The sequence below is a fragment of the Equus quagga genome, chromosome 7 (genome assembly GCF_021613505.1).
Source record: "Equus quagga isolate Etosha38 chromosome 7, UCLA_HA_Equagga_1.0, whole genome shotgun sequence".
Classification (NCBI taxonomy): Eukaryota; Metazoa; Chordata; class Mammalia; order Perissodactyla; family Equidae; genus Equus; species Equus quagga.
This window is the reverse complement of record NC_060273.1, coordinates 60738629-60752469: the sequence shown is the minus strand read 5'-3', so window position 1 is coordinate 60752469 and position 13841 is coordinate 60738629. Positions and strand designations below refer to the sequence as shown.

Below are 13841 nucleotides of genomic sequence, written 5' to 3'. Positions count from 1 at the left end.
TCTCCCAGTCATTCAATTGGGCACCCAAAGTTGAGAACTGTTTACTTAAAGAATAAATGGGGTTTACAACTGTGTGGGAATTGTTCTTTGACTATGCCTGAGTTAAGCAAGATGGTGACCTCCTGGAGTCAAATGCTTCAGTGGTTTTAAGTGGAACATATGCAAGGCATTAAGTAAGTCTCTGTCACTTGAGGAGAAAATTATTGTTTTTTCCCCTCCACTTCTCTTTCTATTGTTCTGATGACTTCAAGGAGAAAGTATGAGTTTGTTGCTGGAGCAATAAATCTCTGTACTTACTTATCTCCCTGTTAAATCAAAGAGAATTCAGAGCCCAGGTCCAGAGCCCTCATCTAGTATAACCTAGAATTTAATAACATAGTTTCATTTGTACTTATTTATTGTTAAGCTTATCTTCCAGTAAGTAATATTGATTTAAAGGATATGAAATTTCCCTTTTAAATACATTTAAATAAAGTAAGTAAATTTAAATCAATATAAAGTAAATAATAGGTACACATTATCCTCATATATGGAAAAGGTCACAAAGGTGGTTTTCAGATGACTATGGGCAATGCTAGTGTTCAGGTAAAGTGCATGCAAAAGTTGTGTCATGAGTTTGGGCTGTAAATGTGCCTCCATTACTAATTATCTTTGTGATTTGGGGGAAATTACCCACTCTTTTCCCTGGGCCTTGGTTTCCTCATTTGTTAAACAAGGGCATTAATCTATATTGCTGGCATTCTTCTATGAGTTTAGTAAGCAAGGAGGGCTTGCCCTCTGAATTTACCTTGTTGACATCCAGGCGCATCTTCTCGTTGTTGGCACTAGCAGCCTTCTCAGCTGCTTTCTTTTGGCGTTGGGGTCCCCTCCCAAAGAAGATGTAGTTGACCAAAGCATATTCCAGAAGGGCCATGAAAACAAAGACAAAGCACCCCATCAGGTACATGTCAATGGCCTTCACATAGGGGATTTTAGGGAGAGTCTCCCGGAGGTGGGTATTGATTGTGGTCATTGTAAGCACAGTTGTAATTCCTGAAAAAAATAAGAGAGTTAGAGTAATAATGTTCCTATTTCCTTGCTGCTTTCATCATAGCTAGAAAGGTTAATTGTACTCTTTTACTCATTCATATACACCACAAAATATTTACTGGGCACTTACTTATATCAGCTTTGTAACAGGCCCTGGAGATATGCATAAAACATTAATTTACAGTAAACACTAATCATTTGGGAACAATTTCCTTTAATTATATATAAAAATATAAAAATGTATAGTTATATAGCCAGTGGGGGGCTACATATATGAATTAAATGCTATGGAACGATGTGTGTAGGGTGAGAGTTGAGAATTTGAAGATGCTAGTTCAGCTTTGGGATCTGGTAGGCAAGAGATCAGGAAATGGAGACTTTGGAGCTGAGTCCTGAAGAATGAGTGACAGTTACTCAGGCAACCAAGGCCTGGAGGTAGAAGTGATGGTAGACCTGATGGCGTTGGTGGTGGAGAGAGCTTTTATAAAGAGGTGTTTTGGGCAGGGGGTGAAAGTACACAGCCCATCAAAAGAATTTCAAGAAAGTCAGTGTGGATACCTTATTGCATATCATGGGGAGGATGGTGAGGAGAGGGAAGATTAAGTAAGGGCAGTCTAATGGAGAACCACATATAGAGAGCCTAATGGGGAGTTTGAACTTAAAACTGAAGGCAATGTGGAGCCACTGACCAACTTCAAGCAGGGAGGCATAGGGACAAATTGTGTTTAGATAATCACCCTGGTAGCAATATGGAGGACAGAAGAGAAACATACAAGACAGGAATAAAGAATACCAGTTAAGAGTTTTTCAGAATAATCCAAGTAAAGAAGAGGAAATAAAATAATCACAACAGCATTGAAATCAATGAATATATTATACAGATGATACAGACAAATGATTATACAAATTTGGAAATTGGAGGAGAGGGTAACAGAGAAGCAGGTGTCTAGCCCTCATTGTTTCTGGCTTGGGCAACTAGGCATGTAAAACACAGATAAATAATATAAAAGTTTTATAAGATTCTTTATGGGAAATGTCACACTGGGTCAGGTCATAACCTTTTGTCCAGCTGAGTGGGCATCTCCAAGAGGGGGAGCGGTTTCCCTCAAGGCTGTAAATGGGGGAATGGACAGAGATATGCTGGCAAAAGCACTGGGAGTCCAGAGTCCCAAGTATGATACGGTCCAGCTTTGCAGCAAAAGAGTGATGTGAAACTAGAGCTCAGAGTCAAGATCACACAGATGGGAACTGGAGAGTCAACGTTTGAACGTGGATCTCTGACTAGGAAACCTGTGCCCTCAAACTCTACCCAATAGCACATCCCAAAAGTGAAGTTTCATTTCTATGATTTTTTGGAAACAGAAGTTTTCTGACTCAGTTTTCTCTCTCTCAGATCATAATTTTTCCCTTGTTTTTCTACATGCTGGTAAAATGACTACAGAAAAAAATAAATTTGAGCATGTGATTCTGAACGTGGCTAGAAAAACCCTATTGTTACTTTAGATCTAGGTGTCTTACAGTTTTCACATCTTTTCTATAACATTAGTCATTTTGAAACATTTTCCAATTTCGTTTTTCTCTTCATTATTTCAATGGTAGATTATCCTGTACAACATGTATATTATAAAACTGACAATGCTGATTTTACTCTTTATCTAAATCTCATTTTAAGGTATTTCTTAGAGAGTAATAAATTGCTCACATAAAAAGATATTTTAAAAATTTCTTTTAAAAAATCAACAATTTATTTGTTATTCCTGAATAGCACAAAATTAATAACAGATTTCACTTTGGAATAATAGAATAATTACAAATTCCACTTATTATTTTATTCAGCAAACATTTATGGAACACCATTCTCTGGATGAAACACTACAGATATAATGGAAGCATCATTAGCTGTGGACCTTTTTCCAATATATCTTTCAATACCATGAGGCAAAAGGACATCACAAACCCAATAAATATAAATTATAACTGCAGTTGGTCTACAATGGGGAGTTTTACAATATTTTAAGAGAATATATCAGAGGAGATTTGACTCAGTCCAGGAGGGCATTATTTCTCCCTTCCATCCTTGAACTACCGCAATCTCAGTTCAACACAGCAGCCAAAGTGATCCCTTTAAATCTGAAATCAAATCAGGTCACTTCTTCGCCCAATGACTCTCTAATTTCACTCAGAATAAAAGCAAAAGCCTTTAGTATGGCCCCTGAACTGCTTCACAATCTTTTAGCCTCCTCTCCCCAACATTATCTCAACCCCTGAACTCACTCTGCATTCGTCTCACTGGCCAGCTGACATGCTTGGCACATTGCTACCTCAGGGCCTTTGCAGCAAGCTGGAATATTCTCATCCAGATATCCATATGGCTCTTCATTTTCTTCAAGTCTTTGTTCCATTGACAACTTCTGAATGAAGTCTACCCTGATTATTCTAAACCGTACCCCCTGACATTCCCAGCCCCCCTTAATTTGATTATTTTCCTCTATAGATTTCCCATATCATATAATTTGTGTGTTAGGTGTGAAATAAATTTTTAATCTATCTTTTCCTGCTAGACTATAACTTCCAGAAGGGCACTGTTTTATCTCCAGTACCTCTTATGTTTAGCACATAGTAGGTGTTCAACAAATATTTGTTAAATGAATAAATGAATGACTTCTCTAGGGACGTAACAGGGCATTGAGATCTCATGGTGGAGGAGTTAACAGTTCAACATTTTAAAGGGATTAGTCAGAACTCAAAATATTAAAATTGTGTAAAAGGTTGTAATTTACTATATGGGAAGTTAGTAATACAAAAGCATTCATGGGGGCTGGCCCAGTGGCATAGTGGTTAAGTTTGTGCATTCAGCTTAGGCAGCCCAGGGTTCTCAGGTTTGGATCCCAGGCACAGACCTAGCATGACTTATCAAGCCATACTGTGGCAGCATCCCACATACAAAGTGGAGGAAGACTGGCACAGGTGTTAGCTCAGTGACAATCTTCCTCAAGCAAAAAAAGGAAGGTTGGCAACAGATGTTAGCTCAGGGCCAATCTTCCTCAAAAAAACATTCACGCAATATAATTATTCTCTTCCTCTGGTGTTATAAAAGAAAAAAATCAAGCATAAGATGAGTGATGCCACCAATGATTTCCCGACATACTTACTTTTTGTCTCCTGCCTTCCACCATGCCACTCCAAAATACTAATACGACTATAGAATTCTTTCCCCTTAGCTATTAGTTACATACTACATTTCCCTGTTTCTTGGTCAGAAAAAGCAATATGGAAGGGAGCTCTTCCCAGGTAAGGAAGCACAGATACAAACTGAACAATTATCAAGCAATATTCCATGAACTAGGCTTCGATAATACAAATATCAAACTGATGGGACTAATTTCATTACCAACAGCTATATAGTTAACTAATTTCGACATGAAAGAGGTTTAATGGATTTAATGCTGAATCAGATCAGCCAAGTCTCACAGCCATATTCTTATAATGTGTACAGTCCCATCTCATCACACATCACAAATTCCAGGGTAAGGAATATGCATGCACAAGCACACATGTGCGCATGCGCGCACACACACACACACAGAATCAAACTCCACAAGCAGTTAGCAAATTGCCTACCTAATGCCACTCTTGCAGCTGAAGCATCATAGTTAATCCAGAAGGAGACCCAGGAGAGGATAGTGATCAGAATGGAAGGCATGTATGTTTGCAGGATAAAGTAACCAATGTTTCTCTTAAGCTTAAAGCTGAGGGACAACCTGGGATAGGAACCTAGAAAGGCAATTGCAGAACATCATTATCAATCAATATTTATAGGACAGTTTCCTTTAAAAACTCATTGAACAGTTCGTATAACTTCCTCAGATTCAATTTTAGCTCCTGTCCTGCTGAAGGTCACTTTCTTCTGCAAAGGTAGTCTGAGAACACTGGGTTTTCAATTAGCAGGAGTTACTCAGTGTTGAACACATCCCTTACTCATCCGTAATTCTAAGAATTCCAGCTCTTCCCTGTTCAGCCTCCTACACTGGATCACAGGCACTCATTCTCTCTAATTGTGATGACAAGACAGTTTGGGACAGTCCCTTTTCTCCCTCCTCAATTGTTTCTCAGCAAGTCCTTCCTATAAGATTTTTTTGTGTATAAGAACAAGGCTGCACATTCTGATCATATTTTAGACATCTCTTCACAAGCTCCGAGATGCATTTTAAGTTTGGGATCAATGGCAAGGCTTAAGGTAGTGAAGCAACTCCTTGAAATCTTGAAATTTTGTGAAGGTTTTTTTTCTAAAGGGATCCGTGACCAACCAAAAAGTAGAGAATCACTGTTCCTGAGCAATATTTGTGGGAAATAGAGCTACCTGATCATATTCATGATGCTGGGTTCTTTCATTGTGGTGATCTGGGGAATTACTCTTTAGAGATATGTAACTGAGCACACTCTTAGAACATAAAAGACTCAAAGTAATAAATAGTGTGCATGGTGGGGGTGAGGAATATTCTTTCTAATTGAAAGAAAGCCTTGTCTAGCCTTCTTGTGCTAAACCAAGTGTCTTAATAGTAAAGTAAAAATATTTTAAATAGGAACACATTTCTATAGTCTCAGGGATTCAGAGGACCTCAAACTTAGGAAGTTTCTGTTCTTTATTTCAAAGCTAAAGGCTACTTTGTATTCTTACTAAGTGGTACAATTATTGTTTGAAGTAGTTTGCAGGGGTGGGAAGTGCCTGAATCCTTAGCAGAAGGGCAATTCAAAACCTGCAGTTACTGCTCTAGCTATCTCTGTGCCTGGGAATTCATTTCAATTAGAAAAACATAAAGAGAGATATTCCTGTGGGCTTATTATTTTTTCCCTTAATGATTATGTCACAAATTATTACTTTCCTGGGCTTTTTGTTAAAAATGTATGCTGATTAAACCAAGTTTGACAATCTAAAACCTCCATGCTACGAGAGTGAGCATGGAGAAGTCATCAAGATAATCTGGAAGGGTTTTTGGCTCCAAAATGGGAGGAAGGCTATGTCAAGACATTCTTACCTTTTGAGGGAAATGTGAAATTTTCCCACTTTACTGTCTTCAGAGAATTTCATGGCGGTCAGACTTGAGTGAACTATGAATTGGCTATCCCTAGTATGTTTCAAAAGATTATGATAAATTCTGGGAGATGCCTAAAGTTGGGGGTTCCCAACTCTGGCTCAGGTCTTCATTTCTCTTTTTGTATTTCATCTCTAAAAATTAGTCCCTTCTCTGGCTAATGAGAGGCATAAGGCTAATCCTCTCAGTTTTACTTGGGGTACCTTCTGGAAAATAACTTGTTGGGTTCCAAATGAGCAATGGGCTTGATGGGGAGCAGGGTTTTCAGCAGATCTAAGTTTTCTAGTGTCATCGTCCTTCCCTGGGCCCCAATCCTGATCTAAGTGAACACTTTTGACAAAATATAATGAAGCCCCTTTTCCTTTAACCCTCTTCCCTGATACAAACCTGTGGAAAAAACAACCTTCTTGGTGATAAGTTTGTAATCTACAATAGAGAACTGTGGAAGTTCAATCTTTGTTACTCCTGTTACTGCGTTATCATCCCCACGCCAGTAAAACTCAATGTCATCAGTTGTATATCCATCTGCAAAAGGAAACATAGACACACACACATACACAAAACAAAAACAAACAAAACAAAACAGAAAGAATATTGGTTTAGAAGATGAACTATGTAAATAAAAACAGCTACAGCTAAAGGCTGTATGTATTAGGTACCATGCTAAGGACCTGAAGCACATGATCCCATTTCATCTTCACGACAATCCCACGAGGGAAGTATAATCAGGCCCATATGAGATGACAAAGGCTTGTAGAAGCTTTGCACTAAGTCTTGCAACTAGGAAATGGTACAGTTGGGACTTGAACCTAGGGTTATCTGATTATAAATCTCGCTCTCTCTAACATTATCACATTGTCGCATAACCCTGGATGATGCTCTAAGAGAAGATAAAAGAAGAGAAAAATCACTTAAGTTATCACTGCAGCACTGAATGCTCTCAAACTCTCACCCCGATGCAAAATCTCTGCATTACAACTTATTTGGGTTTCAGGTCAGAGGAGAAGTGATTATGAAGAAGTGAGTCATCAATATTTTAATATTCATAGACATGATCTCCAGCTTTGATTTTTGTAGTATATCTAAATTCCAAAATAACTCCCCCCAAATGAAACTCAAAACAATGTCAATTTGAACAGTTTTAAGGAGCAAGTACAAATGTATGGTATACACTGTAAATGCACCGTGCATTTAGGAGCCATGCTTCCATTCATTCAACCATTATTTATTGAGCATCCACTGTGCTCATCAGTGCACAAGTGCTGGGGATAGGACTCCATATAATAAAAATATGTCCTCTGTTATAATGATACTTTCAATCCAGGGGCAGAGGAGAATAAGCACACATATCCTAGTTAGTAAGCACGCATATAACTGCAATGAGTAAGCACATATTAGATTGTAAACAGTGCTGTACAGGGAAGCAGGCAATGAAATCCAGTAAATATTAATATTTTACAAACTCACCCCCAAGAAATCCCCCCAAAAGCATGCATTATATTTCTATATCATATTTATCTCTTCAAAGAACTTTTGCATATGAATAGTTGAAGTTTTATGAGTCTAGGAAGTAGGCAGGACAGATATTGCTCCCCTAATTTCAAAACCAACAAAACAAATTAAAAAGACTGCTTAAGTTCCTTGCCTTTTGACATGTGACTAGTTAGCATAACACTGAGGACAAGAATGCCAATCCTTTGACTCTTAGCTCTTATGATTTTCAGTTAACCACATTTCCCCAAAAGAGAGAGCATCAAATTTCCCAAAAAGTGACAACAAATTATTTTTCAAAGAACTACCATGCCCTTGATTTGAGAATGCACATCAACCACAGCACAGCTCAGGCAAAGTCTTAACTTTTCTAGAAATCTGCAGTCTTAATTATTGATAAGAGCAGTCATCTTCATCTGATGCAGAAATACAGTGTTTTGGAAGAGTTATTCAGAATTTGAACTTCTGGTTCCACAACTGTAGACTACTAGATAACAGCTAGTGATTTTTAAAAGGCTTGTTTACTTGCAAACATCACAAATTATATTGTAATCAAAATGGTGGAATTTTAATAAATTAAACACCACCAATATTTTTTATTAGTGTGATCTAATCTAGAGCCCTTTGTTTTGTTATGGAATGTCTTTTTTTCATATAAAACTTTGATTTGAAAGTAATTCCAATTTTATATATAGAAAACCCTAAAGAATCCACTAAAAAACTTTTAGAAATAATAGATGAATTCAGTCAAGTCTCAGGATACAAAATTAACATATAAAAATCAGTTCCATTTCGATACACTAACAACGAAGTAGCAGAGAGAGAAATTAAGAATAAAATCCCATTTATAATTGCAACAGAAAGAATAAAATACCTAGGAATAAATTTAACCAAAGAGGTGAAAGATCTGTACAGCGAAAACTATAAAACATTGTTGAAAGAAATCAAAGAAGATACAAAGAAATGGAAAGATATTCTGTGCTCTTGGATTGGGAGAATTAACATAGTTAAAATGTCCATACTTCCTAAAGCAATCTATAGATTCAATGTAATCCCTATCAAAATTCCAACAACATGTTTCACAGAAATAGAACAAAGAATCCTAAAATTTATACGGAACAACAAAAGACCCCAAATAGCCAAAGGAATTGTGAGGAAAAAGAACAAAGCTGAAGGTATCACACTCCCTGATTTCAAAATATACTATAAAGCTGTAGTAACCAAAACAGCGTGGTACTGGCACAAAAACAGACATACAGATCAATGGAATAGAATCGAGAGCCCAGAAATAATCCCACACATTTATGGACAGCTAAGATTCGACAAGGGAGCCAAGAGCATACAATGGAGGAAGGAGAGTCTCTTCAATAAATGGTGTTGGGAAAACTGGACAGCCACATGCAAAAGCATGAAAGAAGACCATTCCCTTACACCATGCACAAAAATCAACTCAAAATGGATTAAGGACTTGAGTGTAAGATCTGAAACCATGAAATTTCTAGAAGAAAACATAAGCAGTATGCTCTTTGACATCGGTCTTAGCAGCATATTTTAGAGTACCATGTCTGACCGGGCAAGGGAAACAAAAGGAAAAATGAAAAATGGGACTATATCAAACTAAAAAGCTTCTGCATAGCAAAGGAAACCATCAACAAAACAAAAAGACAACCTAAAAATTGGGAGAAGATATTTGAAACCCTATATCAGATAAGGGGTTAATATCTAAAATATACAAAGAACTCATATGTCTCAACAACAAAAAAACCAACAACCCAATTGAAAAATGGGCAAAAGATCTGAACAGAAATTTCTCCAAAGAAGGTATACAGATGGCCATCAGGCATATGAAAAGATGCTCAACATCATTAGCTATCAGGGAAATGCAAATCAAAACTACAATGAGGTATCACCTCACTCCAGTCAGAATGGCTATAATTAACATGATAGGAAACAACAAGTGTTGGAGGGTATGAGGAGAGAAGGGAACCCTGGTACACTGCTGGTGGGAGTGTAAACTGGTACAACCACTATGGAAAGCAGTATGGAGTATCCTCAGAAAATTAAGAATAGATCTACCATACGATCCAGCTATTCCCCTGCTGGGTATTTATCCAAAGAACTTGAAAACACAAATACATAAAGATACATGCACCTCTATGTTCATTGCAGCATTATTCACAATGGCCAAGACTTGGAAGCAACCTAGGTGCCCATCAAGGGACAAATGGATGAAGATGTGGTATATATACATAACAGAATACTACTCAGCCATAAGAAATGATGAAATCGGGCCATTTGTGACAACATGAATGGACTTTGAGGGTACTATGCTAAGTGAAATAAGTCAGAGGGAGAAAGTCAAATACCATATTATCTCACTCATAAGTAGAAGGTAAAAACAACGACAAACAAACACGTAGCAACAGAGATTGGATTGGTGGTTACCGTAGAGGAAAGGGGGAGAGGGGAGGGAGAAAGGGGTGATTGATTAGGCACATGTGTGTGATGATGGATTATAATCAGTTTTTGAGTGGTGAACATGATGTAATCTACACAGAATTCGAAATATATTACGATGTACACCTGAAAGTTATACAATGTTATAATCCCATGTTACTGCAATAAAAAAATAAACAAAAATAAATAAAAGTAATTCCAGGCTTATGATTTATAAAGGAAAGTCCAGGTATTAAGTGAATGGTGCAGTAAGCAAATTTTCAGAAAAAAGCATCTCACTTCCCCTTAATATTCTCTATCTAATCCTAAGAACCGTGGTGTCTGGCCCAAAGGATAATTGCTTTTTCTTCACTTCAACTTTCTTATATGGCCATGGGAACCCTCACAGTCCAGGACGTCATCTCAAATATAACCCCATTTCTCATTGGTTATTTGCACAGATCTCTCAGTTATGAAATGGTTTAGAGTCAATGACAATTCCACTTTTGATAAAACAGTTTAAAAATAACAAAAGAAGGGTGATTTGTTCCTAGAATTAAGCTAGATAGATAGAAATGCATTATAAAATTGAATTTGTGGTATAAAACATTAAAAAAGTTATTTATGAAACAAGAAGGCAATAGTTTTCTAGGAAATCATTTGTCAAATACAGCCATCTTCGAAAGAAGAGAATGAGAAATATGCAACTCTCACTATTTCCAATAGAGGACTAAGTCTAAACTAGTAAAGAGTATGTTTCTGGTCCTCCAGCTTCTCTCCTTAGTATTCACCTTCTTTTGTCTATCACTACAAATCATATAATAAAGGCTCTCAGTACACAGAGGCATGAGCATTTCTATGGCATTTCAGTACAGTTGTATAGAAGATGCCAAATAGTTGTTTAATAGGTAGAAACATTATTACCAAATACAGGCGTTTGTCAAAATGCCAGCCATTTGATACAGTGCTTGCTAGGCAGTACCTGCAGAAAATAGGTTATTTAGGTATTATTTAATAGGTTTCGGTATTATTTAATACACATGTGGACTTGGGTGATGGTTGTTTATCCAGATGCTTGGGTTGGTGAAGGAACTCATCATGTTTATATCTCTTGCTTCTAGCACAGTACCTGGCACATAGTTGGCACTGAATAAATATCTTCTGAATGAATAAAAAAAAAGTTACCCAATGAAAACCTAGTCCTTAAGAATAATCCAAAACTTCATTATACATTTCTCCTTATGTAATAATTGGGCAAGTTACCTAATCTCTTTGCCCTCTATTTTCTCATCTGTAAATTGAGATAATAATGGATACTTGACAGAGATGTTATACAGGAAAAATGAGTTATTACCTGTAAAATGCTTAGAACAGTACTTGGCAGGTAATGCTCAAAAAGTTAGCTAATGATCTAATGATTTTGGTTTAAATAATATTAAATGAATAAAAAATGTATTTAGTTACATACTACTTTGCTATTTCATGAACACAAATAAGCATTTGCACAATGAGAAACTTAGCTATTCAATGACACTTACAGAACTCTCCAAAGTGTTTGGAAATTGATAATAAAACATTTGAAAGTTATTTTGATGTCTAAGATTTTGAAATCTGACACAATGGAGCAATGTATTGTATATACTTCTTGGCTGCTACTGATCTTAAAAACCCGATCTTCTCGACTTCATTTTGTGTTAATCGAGTATAGAATGTTGCAAAGGGAAAGGAAATGTATGTTCTTGCATCATTGATTTCTGAAAATGCCAGACCAACAATCCATGACGGTGCCAGGGTGGCCAAGTTCAAAGGCCAGTTCAAAATATTGTGTAGGATTAGCTGAAAGCAGACCTAGTTTTCTTCATTTCTTTGAAACTCCTCTGCAGGAATATTTAGCAGTCTCTCAAAGTGATTAAAAAATAAAAGAAAACATATGCAAATATGTATGACCTGACTTTTACAGCTTTCGTAACAATAACGAGTGAAAAATAATTAGATATCTTTTAAAAGATATCAGAAGGAGGAGATGCACTGAAGCTCCTCATTACTGTCTTGAAAATTAAATTCATCTTTTATATTTTATTCATGGGATTCTAGAAACTGAGTCATTAAATTATATTATCTTATTATCATTAAAAACATAACCCACATAAATTCAAATGGCCTATGAATAAACCAAAACACAAATTTATTGGAATTTACCTGGAGGAATTAAAACTATATGAAATCCTATAAGCCTCTGATCAGGAAGGATAAATACATACGTTTATAAATCTATACAAGACACAAATGATAGATACGCTCTCTTTCAAATATTGGCAAAACCATATTGGTACTATATGAGATCTAAGGAATGAAAAATCTCATTTTGAAAACATTTACATAAATGAACATCTTCTTACAATTGTGACTATCTTATTACATAACAGCATTTTAAAAAGTTCTTTTTCTTTCTTTACTGCCAGTCTACATGTATACTTTGCTATCTACTAAATACATATTTCATTGCAGAAGGATTTTACTGTGCAAAAATAAGAACCTGTACCAAGACTTTAAACAAGGAGGGCCAGTGAGACCATTCAAAAGAAATGAATTATCAATGTCACCATTTGTTTTCTAGTGGGAAATTAAAGTGACTTATTGCTCTCTCATCACTTGTTTAAACTTTGTTCCTCAATTGGACTGTTAAATGTTCCAGAGTAAGTATCTATTTTCTGTCTCCCATTGTATTCAACATAGCAATAGAAACACCATTGTTGCTTTAACCTATTAATTCTCAGGCATCACAACCACTTGGTGATGCCTGAGAATTACAGGTTAGTGTTAGTAGGATAATTCACACTAGTCATGGATGGTTTCAACTTTTTAAGAACTATCTTGCCTCAAATTGCCTGCCCTTTGTATGTCTGTCACAGCACTTTAAGAACTTTTTGGAATTGAACACCTCATTGTAAAAAAATTTAGCATATTACCATCCTATTAGTAGTTAAAACTTTATGTAGTTACTAATATCGGTTTGTAAGTAACTATTAGTAAAACAATTTATGTTTTGAGAAACATTAGTCCTGCGATATGCTTCATGGACAAGAGCTGTAAGTCAGTATATTTGGGGGTCACTGCACATTTTGGTCTCCTTTTATAGTCATATTTAACACTGTAATGTTTAGGAAGTCCTGCAACAAAAACTCTACTTAGTTTTACTTACCCCTGGAATTTCCCAAACCTTTTTGACCAGAGACAATATCTTTGGGGGGGATATAAAAAATACCCATCGAGGTGTAGTGATTCCATAAAATGCTGGAGTTAGCCATACATTTTAGGGTGCTTTAGTTATGTTCCCTGAAAAGCCAGGTAAGCACTTGAGAAGGCTCATAGTCCCTCAGAACTATATCTTGCTTCTTTAGTGGATCAAACATTTTTTTTCCTCCAAAAAAGTTTCCAGAAGAAAAACCATTGCAATAACAAGAGGGATGAAAGCACCTTGTAACAGAACAAGGCAGACAAGCATTGCAGGGAAGCAGCACGACTGAACGTGCAGCAAGCCAGCAAGCATCCTTCTCATTCTAACTCGGTGACCACAATTAGGAGTGTATCAGTCCACCATCAGGATGGACTCTGCTCCATGCAAAGGCTGGTATGCCGTGCAAAGGCGCAAGACTGAGTAGAGTCAAAGCCAATTAAAGTTACAGGGATTTTTCAAGAGGGAGAGAGAGACGCACTTGTCAGCCACAACTCTTTACATTCAGCAAGCAAAGTGTTCCAAAGACACTTTGAGTGATTGCTCTGACTCCTTAA

At 36.6% G+C, this 13841-nt stretch overlaps 1 protein-coding gene across 1 annotated transcript in view; it reads right to left on the bottom strand.

Moving 5' to 3' along the window:
* Positions 1-13841, bottom strand: part of GABRB2 (gamma-aminobutyric acid type A receptor subunit beta2) — a 241907-nt gene that overhangs the window by 34906 nt on the left and 193160 nt on the right. Inside the window, exons 6-8 of the mRNA XM_046668471.1 lie at positions 6510-6647; positions 4651-4803; positions 788-1032 (exon numbers count right to left, since the gene is read on the bottom strand). Of these exons, the coding sequence (XP_046524427.1) occupies positions 788-1032; positions 4651-4803; positions 6510-6647 (536 nt within the window). The remainder of the gene's footprint in view (positions 1-787; positions 1033-4650; positions 4804-6509; positions 6648-13841) is intronic.